General features: G+C 42.8%; 1 protein-coding gene and 1 long non-coding RNA gene across 4 annotated transcripts in view; one reads left to right on the top strand and one right to left on the bottom strand.

Annotated features, from left to right (window-relative positions):
- Positions 1 to 16182, bottom strand: part of LOC117979970 (uncharacterized) — a 64660-nt gene that overhangs the window by 15424 nt on the left and 33054 nt on the right. The window contains exon 2 of the long non-coding RNA XR_010111858.1: positions 4767 to 5307. This is a non-coding gene — a long non-coding RNA (uncharacterized LOC117979970). The remainder of the gene's footprint in view (positions 1 to 4766; positions 5308 to 16182) is intronic.
- Positions 1 to 16182, top strand: part of SHROOM3 (shroom family member 3) — a 358512-nt gene that overhangs the window by 331931 nt on the left and 10399 nt on the right. For all 3 annotated transcript variants that reach the window (XM_063603551.1, XM_008957687.5, XM_034958620.3), the window contains 3 exons: positions 1022 to 1903; positions 3157 to 3645; positions 6257 to 6407. In XM_063603551.1, coding sequence (XP_063459621.1) covers positions 1022 to 1903; positions 3157 to 3645; positions 6257 to 6407 — 1522 coding nt within the window. The remainder of the gene's footprint in view (positions 1 to 1021; positions 1904 to 3156; positions 3646 to 6256; positions 6408 to 16182) is intronic.

The following is a 16182-nucleotide window of genomic DNA, read 5'->3' as shown; positions in this document are numbered from 1 at the left end:
TTGGTTCTTTGCCATCTTCTTCCACCACATGCTGCATTCTGTTTGCCTGGCACGTGGATGATCTTGTGGCAAGCCCTGTGTTATTGCTCTGATGTGGGACTGAGTCACCACTCCCTCAGAGGAGTCAGATCTGTGAGATGACATGTGCCATCTGCACTCCAGATTCACTCACATAGCCAGTCAGGGAACTGCAGACAAGGAATGTACAAATCACGGTGGGTTTGCTGGAGAGCTTTTTATCCTCACATTAACTCTTGCATAGCAGGTAGTGCCACAGACTCTTTTTTCTTTGTTTTGTTTTGTGGATTTTTCTCCTTTAGAACACAATAACAAAAGTTTTGCGAATTGTTGGGTTTTTCCTCGGAGTCTAGCGTACAGTTGTTTAAATCACCATGTACTATATTTGCTTATTATTGCCAGCCTCTTTCTCCAGAGGTAACTGTTTATTAGCTCCTTAGGTGAGACTCTCCCCCTCCTTTTTATTTTTCATCAGATGAAATGAAAACACTAGGAGAGTAAGCAAAAGTTGTAAATAAAACCTTCAAATTCAGCAGCCCATGCAAATGCTTTCAAAACAGACCTCCCCCGTGGGGATCGCACTGGGAGAGAAGAAGGCAGCATTATTTTTCCCCAGAGCTGGGAGCTATTTCCTGAAGTAGTCCTAAAAGGGGCTGAAGAAATGCACTGTTTGTTTTTATAGCCTGAAGCCTGTCCTCAAAAGCTGCCTTATGTTGCATGGTGTGTACAGGATGTGGGGGCGGTGAGAGGGTTAATAAAAGAAAATGCCTGTGAACCCAGTCATTCCATGTGACATTTTCCTGTAGGAATTTATGCCTGCCTAGTACTGGTTTAACTTGGGTCTTCCTGTGAGCAGCCAGGGAAGACAGTGTGCAGTTTCTGGGGGAAGGAAAAGAGGTCCTCCTTCCTCTTAAATGCTTTTCTCATCTATGTAAGGAGCACTGGGCTGCATGTTTGCCCCTTTCTTCAGAGCTGTAACCCTCCTGTCTGTGTGCCGTTCCAGGTCACTCAGTTGTTCAGAAAGAGGCCAAGAAGAGATGCTGCTGCTCTTCCACCATCTCACCCCTCGTTGGGGTGGTTCAGGCTGCAAAGCCGTTGGTGATTCCTCCGTTCCTAGTGAATGTCCTGGAACCCTGGACCATCAGAGGCAAGCCAGTAGGACACCCTGCCCCAGGCCACCACTGGCAGGAACTCAAGGGCAGCTCACAGACACCAGGGCTGCACCCCTGACCCCAATTGGCACCCCTCTGCCTTCAGCCATTCCCTCTGGCTACTGCTCACAGGACGGTCAGACAGGGCGACAGCCTCTCCCGCCCTACACCCCTGCCATGACCCACAGAAGCAATGGTCACACCCTGACCCAGCCTCCCGGTCCAAGAGGCTGTGAGGGTGATGGCCCAGAGCATGGGGTAGAAGAGGGAACGAGGAAGAGGGTCTCGCTGCCTCAGTGGCCACCTCCTTCTCGAGCAAAGTGGGCCCACGCAGCCAGAGAGGACAGCCTTCCTGAGGAATCCTCAGCCCCCGATTTTGCAAACCTGAAGCACTATCAAAAACAGCAGAGTCTTCCAAGTTTATGCGGCACTTCTGACCCAGACACACCTCTTGGGGCCCCGAGCACTCCAGGGAGGATCTCCCTCCGAATATCTGAGTCTGTCCTGCGGGACTCCCCGCCTCCTCATGAGGATTATGAAGACGAAGTGTTTGTGAGGGATCCGCACCCCAAGGCCACGTCCAGCCCCACATTTGAACCTCCTCCCCCACCCCCACCTCCTCCACCGAGTCAGGAAACCCCAGTGTATAGCATGGATGACTTCCCTCCACCTCCTCCCCACAGTGTGTGTGAGGCGCAGCTGGACAGTGAGGATCCCGAGGGGCCGTGCCCCAGGTGAGTGAGCAGACTGGGCAGCTTTCCCCCACTAACAGGAGAGTGTCATGCCCCAGGTGGCCCAGGTCCTTCTGCTGGCCACAGAAGAGCCCTGGCATGGAGATGTTTCTATACAGCTCAGCTCAGGACACTGTTCATCTGTTTGCCTCAGGAGGTAGTTGGACCAGTGTCATTGGGTACTGAGGAGTCAGGGTGGCAGAAATGAAAGCTGGGACCCAAGGGGCACATTTCACTTCTGGGGACAGGATAGGCTTAGGCGGTCCAAGTAAATCCCTCCTCCCTGGCTGAGTTCTGAATCAGTTAGGAAATAAGACAAAAGAGGAGGGCATATAGAAGACAAAAACGTCACTTGTATTACTGACAGAGCTAACATTAAAGAATATGGCTTCAGATTGTAAGTGGGTCTCTTGATACTGAACCCCCAAGTTAAACAGGTTTACCTACCTCATCAAAGGTCATGCTAGACACACAAATACACATAGATATTAATATATACAGCCTTGAGGCAGCCTCAGTCTCAGAAGAGAGAGACTGGGATGTGAATGCTCAGCTTCTCTTTCCAAAATCACTCCATGTCCATAGGGAGGAATAAAGAGTAGGGCTCAAGGTCAGTAATGTTTAGGGAAAACCTCTTGGAAGCTAGAAGAATGAGAAAGAAGCATTCCCCAACACATAGTCCCTAGAACAAGTAATCTCTCAAAACACCAAAAAAAACACATTGCCTGACAGCACCTTTTGAGTGGCTTTCTTTAAACACCACAAGAGTGACTTACTACCACTACCCCCGTTAACCTAGACCTTTCAGAAATCTCTGGAATCTAACAGCAACATTCACCAGAACTGAATTCCTAGTCCATCTTCCTCAGGAGATGACAACCTCCTGACCAGCTGCTGGGCTCAGGAGCCCCTTTAGAGTGCTGTTGTTTTCTAAAGAAGGGGTTGATCTCAGAAATGTGACTATCTCACCCTACTCCTATGTATATATCTATGTATGTTTGTGTGTCTAGCATGACCTGTGACTAGGTAGGTAAATGTTTTTAGTTTTGGGGTTCAGTATCAGGAGACCCACTTATAATCAGAAGCCATATTCTTTAACATTAGCTCTGTCAGTAACATGTGGAAGATGTGGAAAGCTACAGCCCTGATGATGTGGAAAGCTTCTCCCTCAGTCTTTCTCCACCCTCTTATCATCACCCTTCTCATCATTCTCTCTCTCTCTCTTTTTTTTTTTTTTTTTAAAATATCCCTGGCAGCTCCAACAAACTTTCTAAAGTGACAATTGCAAGGGAAAGGCACATGCCTGGTGCAGCCCATGTGGTAGGTAGTCAGACACTGGCTTCCAGACTCCAAACTTCTATCAAGGGTTCAGAGGCTGAGTCCACACCACCCTCCTTCATGAGCGTTCACGCCCAACTTGCTGGGTCTCTTGGTGGGCAGCCAGCACCCATCCAGACTCAAAGTCTCAGCCATGATCCAGTCAATGGAACTCAGGGTTTAGAAAAGAAAGTCAGTTCTGATCCTCAGAAGAGTTCAGAAGACATCAGAACAGAGGCTTTGGCCAAGGAAATTGTCCACCAAGACAAATCTCTAGCAGACATTTTGGATCCAGACTCCAGGCTCAAGACAACAATGGACCTGATGGAAGGTTTGTTTCCCCGAGATGTGAACTTGCTGAAGGAAAACAGTGTAAAGAGGAAGGCCATACAGAGAACTGTCAGCTCTTCAGGATGTGAAGGCAAGAGGTAAGTCCCTGGTGATGTCCTCAGAGAGACTTACAATCACACTTCTTCCATGGGGATGATGATAAGTCTAGGACTAGTTGCCTGATGTTCTCCTACTGCCACAGCTCCTGAACCAAGAGTGACATTTTATCTCAGTCTTGGAGGAATGGCTCTGGCAGTAAGGATGTGGGACAGATATGCAACAACAAAGAAATAGTAATAGTAATAATTATAATAATTGCCATTAGTACCCATTGTTAATGTTGTGTGTCAAACATTGTATTAATTTATTTATATCAACATTATTTAATTTTCACAAGAACTTTCTGAGGTGGCTACCAATTTTACCTCCATTTACAAATGAGGAAACTGAAGTACAGAGGAATTAAGACCATGCTCACCAAGGTCATTGAACATGTGAGTGATGGCACCTGGATTTGATCACAGCCCCATCACTGTGCCTGTCTCCAGCAATTACACAGTGCCCCCAGCTCAGCAAAGGTGTACTTGCCCGTTCTGTATCAGAGCTGCTCTGGCAGAGAGGCCCTCAGAGCTCGGTGCTGGGAAAGGAGCAAGTGGAAGTGGTGAGCGTGGCCAACGTCTTGCCAAGACTGAGAGGGGAAGGGCTTTGTAAGGAGGAGAGCCTAGAGAAATAGATTCATGTACTACACTGACCCTTACCTCTGAGGCATTAAGGTGGGTGTTGGCGCAAATCCTGAAAATCAGGAAAGGTCTGAGTAGGAGCGCACTGTCTGGTTTGGCCCAGTCCGTGAGCCTCTGCTTCTGAAGCTCCTTGAGCCAGCCATGTAACACGTGTCCCAGTGTGCAGTCTGTGCTTTTGATGCTTTTCATTTCTCTGGGTTACTGCAGTATTTTCTTGCATGTTTTATTTCCTTAAAAGACTACTATGAGAAAGACTGAGTAGCTTTCATTTTCTCTTAAATTTTCAGTGAAATCTTTGTGGATTGACAGTCTGGGACTCAGCAGTTAGTGGCTTCCAGACTAAATAAAAACAGAACATTTTATCCAAATTTGGGATTGCATTTTAAAAATTTCCAACTGATCCTAACTAAATTACTAACAGGAACACCACGTTTCATTTTATGGGGGAGAGAGAAAGGAAAGAGCTATGTGATACTTACAAGCTATTTGTCACGTTGTCAGAGGCTCTTCTGATTCAAGGCCTTAACTGTCACCTTGTCCATTTCCCCGCTTTTATTTTCAGATTTGGGAAACAGACTAATTGAGGTGAAGTGATTTATCCAGGGCCATGTCTTTAGCAAACACATACTGAGCACCTACAATGTGCAAGGCAATCCACTGGGTACTATGTGGACCCCAAAGATAAGATTTTTGTGGGTGTGCCAGTCAGTTCACCATGGGTGGTTGCAGTATGGTCATTCTGTTCTCTGACCACTGGCTGAAGGACCAAAGTAACATCCTTAGCAAAGTATTTCCTAGCATTACCACTGGAAATATATGTTTGCTCCGTCAGTTTAGAAGCAGAATGGTCATGGAGCTTTTGCAGCACTGAGACCTTCCTGGGGATTAAAAAAAAAAAAAAAGGCATGTGCCATCTCCTGGTGGAAATAAGCATTGTCCTCTTGGGCATGAGATGGCCAGTAGCCATTGTGAGGGTTGGTCAGATGCCAGAGAATCCCATTTGTAATGCGGTGGACATATCTGAAAACAAGAACAAAAAAATGTATCAGAAAATCTTTTCCCTGTCTTTCAGTTAACTGGATTAAATGTGGTCATTGTTGCTTACTGGGACAGTTATCAAGCAGGAAACTAGTAAAGATGATTTTTTGTGTGTGTGGTTCCTAATTTCATAGTAAAATGATGGGCTAGATGTTAAACAATATCACAAGATTGAATAAAGTTCCTCTCCAAGAGAATCGTACTTCCATAGAGTCATTTATTCAGTGGGTAGGATATGAATTATAGGCTGAAAGGCAACTCAAATGTGGTAAAACAGAGAACACTAGATAGCAGGTTTCTCAATTCTGAGTTTTTTCTTCAGCCTTAAAACATCCCTATTATATTATCAATGAGTAGATTTTATATCTTGTATTAGTTCACTGCGGACCAGCAAACTGCAGATTTCCCAGGATTATATAGGATAGCAGGCACACTTGAGAAGGAAAAATTTTGTATGTTCAAGCAACAATGCATAGTAGGCACTAGAAAGATTACATGTCACCAAAGGAGTATAGGAAATAATTGACCTAAAACCTGAGGTTTGTGCAGCACCTTGAAAATACTTTCACATTGATTGAGTCATGGTTCCACACTGCCTTTCTCTGAAATAAGGAGTCAGTGTCGTTCTTATATGAATCACAAAAGCAGAGAGGTTAAATGTCTTCTCCAGAGTCAGCTGGCGAGGCCATAGCCTTGACTCCCGCTGTCATCCCTAATGCTGCTTTTGGTGGTTTTCCATCCCAAGTTTGCCTGGCTTCAACAGCCCGGTACATAGTAATCACTCATTAGTTAACAGTTACTAGTTTATCCTAATTTCTGGGAAAGAAATTAAATAGAATTGTTACGCGCTTCTGAATGGACTGACGTCTGCAGTGAAACAAAGCCTCTGGTGTGATCTGTGTGGCTATACTTTGTGCTCTTTTTGGCCCAGGAATGAAGACAAGGAAGCAGTGAGCATGTTGGTTAACTGCCCTGCCTACTACAGTGTGTCTGCTCCCAAGGCTGAGCTACTGAACAAAATCAAAGAGATGCCAGCAGAAGTGAATGAGGAAGAGGAACAGGCAGATGTCAATGAAAAGAAGGTAAATAAAGAATCGGATGCCCTTGTTCTGCTTTCCTCAGAAAAATTGACAAGGTCCATGTAATCAGCGTGGTGACTGGGCCTCTTGAGGCAGGTGGGGAAAGGACCTGTCGCATCACCAGATTGCACCAAAATCATTAGACTTTGGATTTACATGGCACTTTAACTAATTTCCTCTTAGCTTTTCTGTGAGTAGCCAGGGCAGGTAAGCTACTGTCCTTTTCGTTTTTACAAATAACAGAAGTGAAGCTTAGAGGGATTATTAGAAGTCTCATAGCCAGGACCTGAACCCAAGTCCCTAGCCTCCTAATCCAGCACCAGGACCCTGACACTGTTCTCAGCTGCTGGTTGGCCAGTGCCAACGGTGTGTGTAATTTTCTTGTTTCATGGTCAAAAGGAAAATTTAAAAATCTAGAAACTTTTTTTAGGCAAGGAGGCCAATTGTTAAATGACACTTCTGAGAAAAAGTAATATTAACCTTTATATCTTCCCCAGCCCTCTTTGCGGGACTTCCGTGAATAGCTTGAAAGTGCAGTGCTGGAATCTAGTTGTTAGCATTTGATACTCCTACAGAGATTTCAAATGTTAAGACACTTAAAAAATGACCGTGATGCTGCTGCTGTCTTCCCACATGCCATGGAGATCTAAACTGGGCTGTGTCTGCAGGGGAGAAAGTTCTCACCTTCCACTTTCTCTATAGCACCAGAGGGGCTGCCTTCTGCTGTGCTTGCAGCTCTCTATGCAGCTCAGGCACGCGTGCTGCAAAGGAAAGCTTGCTTGCTTCTTGCTGAGCCTGGAATGTAAGTGGTTTTCAGTGATCCTGATTCCAGGAGAAACTTTCTAGGGTGATTTTATTTCATTTGATCTACAATGTGTCCCAAGCTGTCTTGTCTGTTGGAATGAAACCACAGGATATAGACCCTAGGAGCAGAGGGTAATTGGACAGGAGGGATCTTTGCAGCACCTCTGGGTCATGGCTAACATGCTGATGCAACCATTGTAGTAGCAAGCTCCCTGCTAGCCCAAAGTTTTCCTATTTACATACTTGTCATTGTATACCCCTGATATATACCTACCCCAGCACTGCCGAGCACTTCATTTAACGGGTCCCCTGATTAGCAAATAAGACCACTTGGCTTTTGGTCTGTCTATATTTATCCCAAAGAGAGAGCTATGTATACACCCTTACATGTACCACGTTGCCATGGCATCTTTAACTGAACGTTTTACACAATTTTTTTGTTATTTTGTTTTCTGCCTGTGGGCATACCTGCTTTACAGTTGCAGTGTGGCAAATACTCATTGCTTTTCCTCCCTATCTTAATTTTTAAGTGTTTTTTTTTCTAAGTTTTATTTTAGAATCGGGGCATAGGCAGGTTTGTTACAAAGGTATATTGCATGATCCTGAGGCTTGCTGTATGATTGTATGCATCAACCAGGTAGCGAGCATAGTACCCAATAGGTAGTTTTTTAACCTTTGTCCCCTTTCCTTCCAACCCCCTCTTTTATTCCCCAGTGTCTGCTGTTCCCATATTTATGTCCATGTGTACCCAATTAACTGTTTTCCCATCACTTTCTCAATGATCACCCTCTCACTCGAAGCATTATGTGGCAAAAAGTATTTTTAGACTGAGAATATGAAGAAATAGAGAATTAATTCATCCTCACGGGAAACAACATTAGGTAGCATGTATTTCATTCCAAGTGTGGGCTATGTATTTGATTTTCTTTTCAACACAATGCTGTACTATCTTACTTGCACAAAACTCCTCTGACACTTGTACTACCACATTTTATGCTAATCAGAATTAGAGAATTTAAGGGCTGGGGTCACACAGTTAACAGATGCTAAAGTCAGATTTAACCTTATGTCTTTCTGACCCCAAAGCCTGCTAAAAATTGCTCCCAGGTCAGCTGCCTTTAAACCTTGCTGCCCTGGGAACTGAGCTAAACTGGAGGTTCTCTGGGTATAACTAACCAGAGCTAGAGTTTGAGATTAAAACCAGTTAAAACCCATTTTAAACCAAAAATATGAGAACAGCAGTGTCCGTGACTTGAGGACTGAGGAGTTTCGAGTCATTTGGAGTGCCTTTTGAGGGAGTCACGGGCTTAGGAAGACAAAACCCCACTCAGGGTGAAAGAGATCTTAGGGAGAGGAAATGTCACAGCCACATAACCAGGGCCTGGCACCTAGCACGTGCTCAATAAACATTTGTTTCATGAAGTTACAAAGTGCAAAACTCCCAAGTTGGAGTTTACCATTTAACTGAAGAAAAACATCCAGAAGGCCACTGTGGAAAGTTACAGGATTCGAGTCTATGGCCTTGCTATCCTCAACACATTTGATCTCAGAAGCTGACCAGGGTCAGGCCTGGTTAGTACTTGGATGGGAGATCATGGTATTAGAATTCAGAAGAAAAAAAAATCTGGAAGTTAAGCAACTAGTTTGTCCTTTCTTGACCCTTTTTTCTTTATAAAATGGAAGTGGTAATGATCTCTCACATAATAGTTGTGGGGTCAAATTAACTGACGTATATGAATGTGCTTTTTGAGCTGCAGGGTGTAAGAGCATATAATATCTTAACAGAGAAGTGTTTAAGGCAATGTCATGTAAGTATGCAAATGTTGATGGCATCTGGTATCTTTCATGTTAAGATGTTCAGTGAGAAGGTGCCTTATTGCCAACAAGGCTAGGCACTTTCCTAAATCAGACTCTTACGAGGAAAAACAGCTCACATTTGTTTTCTCTCTTCACTGTGGAAAATGTTGCCCACAGCACCAGGGGGATGATACCCACTTGCCCTGTGGGCTTATCTGGCTCTTCAGGGATAAAGAAAGATGAGAAAAGGCTATTTAGTTAATGAGGCCTCCACATCCAGTTAGAATTTCCTTCGGTTCCTTCTTCCCTCAATCCTTTCTTCTAGGGCTGTAAGTGGCCTGAGGGTTTGCATCACTTTGTGAGTGTAAAATGTTAGGCTCATAAACGCTTAGTGAGAACACACCTTCTCTGTTTCAGACACTGTGCTCTGCCTTGGGCATACAAACATGAATAAGACCCTGTGTCTGCTTTCCTGGAACTTTAGACTGGCAAGAGAGGTGGATTATTTCAGCACTACATTATTGGTCTTCTGATAGACACATGGACTGTACTGGGGGAGCCCAAAGGAGCAGTTCCTGACTCAAGAGAGTAGAGTCAGATTTTACCTCCTCCAGGAAGATAAAACCTGAGATCAGCATTGAAGAATGTATTGGTGGGAGTCAGGAGCATTCGAGACAAAAGGAAAAGCATAAGGAGAAACCAAAAGATAAGAAAAAGCATGGAATGTGTATGATAAAGAAGGGTGCTTCAAGTAGTTTGATATTTTGGAATGTAACAAAGGCTCATGATTGATTAAATAAAAAATCACCAAGCTTAAGCCAGGCACAGTGGCTCACACCTGTAATCCCAGCACTTTGGGAGGCCAAGGCAGGAGGATTGCTGGAGCCCAGGAGTTCGAGACCAGCCTGAGCAATATAGTGAAACCCTATCTCTACCAAAAATATAAAAAATTAGCCAGGTGTGTTGGCGCACAACTGTAATCCCAGCTACTCAGAAGGCTGAGGCAGGAAAATTGCTTGAACCCAGGAGGCAGAGGTTGCAGTGAGCTGAGATCGTGCCACTGCACTCCAGCCTGGGCGACAGAGCGAGACTCCATCTCAAAAAAAAAAAAAAAAAAAAATTAAAAAACTAAAAAATTAGCTGAGCATGGTGGCACACACCTGTGTTCTGAGCTACTTGGGAGGCTGAGGTGGGAGTATCACTTGAGCCCGACAGGCAGAGGCTGCAGTGAACCAAGATCGTGCCACTCCAATCCAGCCTGAGTGACAGAGTGAGACCCTGTCTCAAAAAAGAAAAAAAAATTACCAAATTTAGAAAATAACAAAGGAAAGCCACAAACAGTGGGAGATGAGGCTGGAAGGGTTCACAAGAGCCAGTAGGTCATCAGGTCATGTAGGGCTTTGTGTGAAATGCTGAAGTTCGGATTTTATCATATGACAATGGAGAACCCTTTGAGATTTTAGTTTGTTGTAATGAACTACAAGTTTATAAATGTGTAATCGAATTTTCATTGGTATCACTTACATTTACATATCTGATTTGGAAACACAAAGTTTTAAATAAGTGATGTTGTTGAAAACATCTTTAATATATTCAGCAAAATGCAGTTTTCTTCCTGAAATACAACAAGCTTTTCTAATGATGGTTTAGAAAAATGATACTTGGTCAATATCCATTTTTAGAAAAATGATACTTGGTCAATATCCATTCTCCAATATTGTTTTGAGGTAGAATGTAGCCTTTGACCAACTTTTGCAAAGTAATAATTTGTTATTTAATATTTAAAGTTATTAATAACCTAAGATATATATCTAGGCTAGGAACTAGAGTCTTGGTTTACTAATAACTATTTTATAAATTAAAAATAACACTTCAGTTTCACTTTGATATTTCTATTTATATATCCTAGATGATGAATAATATTCCAAGTAAATGTAAGTATCAGTTAAAATATGAAACTTCCATTGTCTGAACTTTTGATATACGTAAAACTAAAGACAGTGTAAATAATCAGAGCTGTCAATTTTTTGGCTAAAGCCTGCCTTATTATTAAGCAAAATTCTACTTAAACCAATCACATAATTCCCTATTCTGAAGGCCAACAGGCTTTGGCTTCAGAAACTTAGAGGAATATTTCAAAAGGCAAAAGGAATCTATTGTTCCTCTGAGTCAGCTTTTCTCAGGAGATCACTGGTTCTCAGCTGCCCATTCCCGCTGCTCTTCCTTCATTCCTGAAGTTCCAGCTCTCCCTCTGGTCTTACTTCCTTTCAGTATTTATTTTAGAATAGGTCTGCTGATAACACATTCTTTTAGTTTTCTCCATCTAGGAATGTCTTTATTCCACTGTCACCCTTGAAGGGCATTTTCACTGGATTTGGGATTCTGGGTTGAGTTGACTCTTTTCTTTCAGTACTTAACAAATGTTCACTTTCCTCTTGCTTCCATGGTTTCTAATGAGAAATGCACAGTCCTTTAAATATTGGCTCCTCCTGTATGCAATGTGTTGTTTTCCTCTGGCCACTCTCTTTAGTCTTTAGTATTTTGATTATGATTTGGATGGACTTAGTTTTCTTTGAGTTGATCGTATTTGGGGTTTGCTGAGCCTCTTGATTCTGTAAATTTATGTCTTTCACCAAATTCTGGAAGTTTTCAGCCATTCTGTCTTCAAATATTCTTAATGCATTAATCTTCTCCCTCCAGGACTTTAGTGACTAGTGATACAGTATTTCAATGACAGTTCATATTGTCCCACAAGCTCCATTCATTTTTTTTTTAATCTGTTTTCTTTCAGTCCTTCAGATTGGATAATTTCTATTGGTCTGTTTTCAAGTTCACTGGCTTTCCTATCTCCATTCTGCCAGTGATTTTTTTTTAAATTTCAAATATTATAGTTTTCAGTTCTAAAATTTACATTTAAAAAATAGTTTCTATTTCTTTGCTGAGAAGGTCTCTTTTTAAAGTTGTTTTAAAGACTCTTGTAGAGTCTGGGCACAGTGGCTCATGCCTGTAACCCAGCACTTAGGGAGGCCGAGGCAGGCGGATCTCTTGAGTCTAAGAGTTCAAGACCAGCCTGGCCAACATGGTGAAACCCCATCTCTACAAAAAAAAAAAAAAAAAAAAAAATTAGCCAGGTGTGGTAGTGCGTGCCTGTAATCCCAGCTACCTGGGACGCTGAGGTGGGAGGATCACCTGAGCCTGGGGGGTTGAGGCTGCAGTGAGCTGTGATTATGCCAGCAATGCCTATATGCTAGAAATGGCTTTATCTAGTCCTAGTTTTTACAAGCTAAGCTGAATTCCGCTCTATTCCTAAATCCCAACCACTTGGCTAGTAGTCCTGAATTACTCTTAAGATGGAGACACACAGAGGCCAACTGTGTGTGTAGAGTGACGTTATTGGTGATGTGGTCTTGTCAGGGGAAGGAGTATTCCCCCTACAGACATCTATCTAATATGAGCGGTGTGTCATCTTCAAATTGTTGTCTAATCTTACGACTGCACAAAAAATATAATTAGAATGTGTATAATACTTTCATATTTTCCAAAGTGATTGCACCAGCCTTCAACTCTTCAAATTTCTGGCCTCCATTTCAACATTCATGACTTGAGAAGTCGAATTTCTAGAAAATGCTTTTGAAAAACTCAACAGTGGAAAGAAACAAGGCTTTTCTTTTCATCCTCATGGTTTTCGTTATTTCTGTTATGACTTCTTTTGAAACTAATATCATATGTTGTGATTTCCGCCAGCCTCATTTGAGCCTCATAGTATTCTTATGAGCTATTTTAATAAAGTGATGAAAGTCTGAAGCCAGATGATCTGCGTTTAAGCCTGGCTCTGTCACGTACCAGCTGCATGGCCTTGAACAAGTTAACCTCTATCCTCCTCACTTTCCTCATCAGTAAATGGGGATAATAATAATACCTCTCTCATTGGGTTGTTGCAAGTAGTAATTGAATAGTAAAACACTTAAATGGTGTCTGGCACAGAGAAAGAGCTGAATAATTAGACATTATTATTAGTTTTCGGCAGGTGTTATTGTCTTCTCGCTGTGGATAACTGAGAAACAGAAGGTCAAGTGACTTGCCTGATGCCGAATGTTATGTCAGAGCCTCCTGCCTCCTTGTCCAGTGTTCATCCTGCTGTAGGCAGGAAGTGGGGAAGGGTCCAGAGGACATTTCTGCAGAGGATGAGGTGGGAGGGAGGGTCTGTGAAGCTATGTTTGGAGGAAGAACTCGTATAAACAGCATCTCACACAGGGTGAGCTAACAGTTTATGCCAGATGAGAAGTGGATAAATGATTTCACAAATTAAGTAGCTCCTGAGAGACTAGTGTGTTATTTAAAACCAAACACACCTCTTCTCCCTCCCCCGGTGAGTTATTCTGGTAGACATTGGTAGGTTTTTTGGAAGAGATCTGCCTGGCAAAGAAATGGCTATTTAGTATAGCCAGCTTTCTCTTGCTGCTGTCAGTTTCTTAAATCCCTCTTAACTGCATTTTAAAATTCAAATTATCATATTTTAAGGGGCTCGTTAGGGCTTTTAAAAAATTCAAATGCCACCTAACTGAGGAACATTCAGCCAGGAGTGACTGACGTGACCACTCAGTAATTCTGGCCTTAGCATCTGTGGCTGAGCCATGAGATATCACATTAGCGCCCAGCAAATATTAATAACTTTCCAAAATCAGAATGCCACAAAATGTATATTGGTTCTTCCCACAGAAGCCTCCCTGCATCACTTCTGTACATTTTCATCTCATTCCGTTCTTTCTTGTACCGTGAAGCCTGGGGTACACACATGCTCCTGTGACAGATTTATTTATGGTTCTGCCCAGCACTGATGTCTCTGAAAACCAAAACAGGGTCTGGGGAGGAAAGATGGGGTTGATTGGATGGTTGTGTTTGAAGCCTGATTGCAGTTTGGCTGGGTCAAGTTATTTTGACCCTTCCAGTCCACTGAACCATGCTCACCTCAGGGCCACCCCTGCAGTGTTGCTGATCTGCTTAGGTGCCGGAGAGAGCTGTTGAGCTGAGTTCAGCAGAAAATTTGAAAGGATGAGTTCTCTCCTCTCATCACTCACCACCACATGTGAGAGCAAACTACTTATCCTTGGTTTCTGCCCATTTGCAAATTGATAAGCATCACACACGTCCTTTAAAATACCAGCCTCTGGCTGGGCGCGGTAGCTCACACCTGTAATCCCAGCACTTTGGGAGTCCAAGGCAGGTGAATAACTGAGGTCAGGAGTTCGAGACCAGCCTGACCAACATGGTGAAACCCCATCTCTACTAAAAATACAAAATTAGCTGGGCGTGGTGGCGGGTGCCAGTAATCCCAGCTACTCAGGAGGCTGAGGCAGGAGAATCACTTGAACCCAGGAGGCAAGAGTTTGCAGTGAGCCGAGATCACGCCATTGCACTCCAGCCTGGGCAACAAGAGCGAAACTCCATCTCAAAAAAACAAAACAACAAAAAAAAGCAGCCTCTAAGAGCCGCAGGAGGATTTTTAAACACAATGAGGCCACATGAAATAATAGTTTAATAAGGGTTTTAGTTCCTTCCAGAAATGACAACACACCATACTAGTTTCAAAAAAAGTCATTAATAGAAATAATGAAAAACAGGCTGAAAAAAACCACCTTGTTTCTTTCCACTATTTGGTTTTTAAAAAGCATTTTCTAGACATTCTAGAAATTCTGCTTCTCAGGACATGAGGTTGAAATGGACGCCTGAAATTTGAATGAGCTGAAGGCCTTTTCCTGAGGGTGGAGTGATAATGTTTTGCCCCGGTAACTATCTCTTTCAATTTGGTATAACCCAGTGGTCTTTAAGTGTCTTCCAGTAACATCTAGAGCAACAAGCCTAGGAAATGTACCCTATGAGTTAAAAATTCCTGGGCTGACTTCACATAGATGACATTCTCTCTCATTATCTGTCTGAAAAACAGGAATGATGACATTTGACTTGTCTTAACCCAGTCCAGCAGGAATGCTGGGAGACACAACAGCATGCAGTGTTTATTTTTCCTGCTGCTTTGCATTCCAGTGTCCTTGCCATTTTCTCCATATGTGCTGATATCACAGTGAAAGATCATCACACCCTGCCAGGCATTTTGCTGGAGGTATATAACATGTTATCTTGCAGGTAAATTTCATAGCTTCCAGCCAGAATTGCTTTTTTGGAAAATGAAATTTTTCCAGGCGAAGATAAGAAAACTTAAATAATTAATATTAAGCAATTTTAACAGCTTGAGGAAAACCAAAGATTATAACCTGCGATGAGATGGTGCAGCAGATGTGATTTTTGAGACAGAGTCTCATTCGGTTACCCAGGCTGGAGTGCAGTGGTGTGATCTAGGCTCACTGCAAACTCCACCTCTCAGGTTCAAGCGATTCTCCTGCCTCAGCCTCCTAGTAGCTGGGGATTACAGACGCCCACCATCAGTCCTGGCTAATTTTTGTATTTTTTTCAGTAGAGACGGGCTTTCACCATTTTGGCCAGGTTTGTCTCAAACTCCTGACCACAGGTGATCCGCCCACCTCAGCCTCCCAAAGTGCTGGGATTACAGGCATGAGCCACTGCGCCCAGCCTGGATGTGAATTTTTTAGCCACCTGCCGCCTCTAGGATTAGGCAGATTGAGAAAACAACAAGATATCACCATTAAAGCCAGAACTTAGACATTTCAAGGAATTATGAACCTCACTCGTGAAGTACCTCTGATGGTCCAACTCCAAGATAGGCAGATTGTGGAGAAATAAATATTTCCCTAGTCATTGTGATTACATTCCAAATGGACCTTCTCTGGTGCTGATACTGAAATAGTACAAAAAGTTGTCAGTACCTTTCAATTCTGTTGGTCAAAAATATGTTTTTCCTTTTTTTGTGTGTTTTTTTTTTCCTTTAAAATGAACATATACTTCCAACATAGAAGTTGTAACCTTTATATTTAACCAAGTTTCCAGTTGAAGCCAGTTTGGGGTGTGCATGTGTGTGCGTGTGTCTGTATATGCGTGTGTGTGTATATACACACACACCAATTTTATATATATATATATATATATATATATATATATATATAGTATGCATGTGTGTATGTACATACAGAGAATTTTTGAGCTGGAGCCTTTTTAGCAGTAAAAAAAAAAAAAGTAAGTTTTAACTAAAAAAGATTGTCTTCTT

The sequence above is a fragment of the Pan paniscus genome, chromosome 3 (assembly GCF_029289425.2).
Source record: "Pan paniscus chromosome 3, NHGRI_mPanPan1-v2.0_pri, whole genome shotgun sequence".
Lineage (NCBI taxonomy): Eukaryota > Metazoa > Chordata > Mammalia > Primates > Hominidae > Pan > Pan paniscus.
This window is presented reverse-complemented; position numbering and strand designations above follow the sequence as displayed.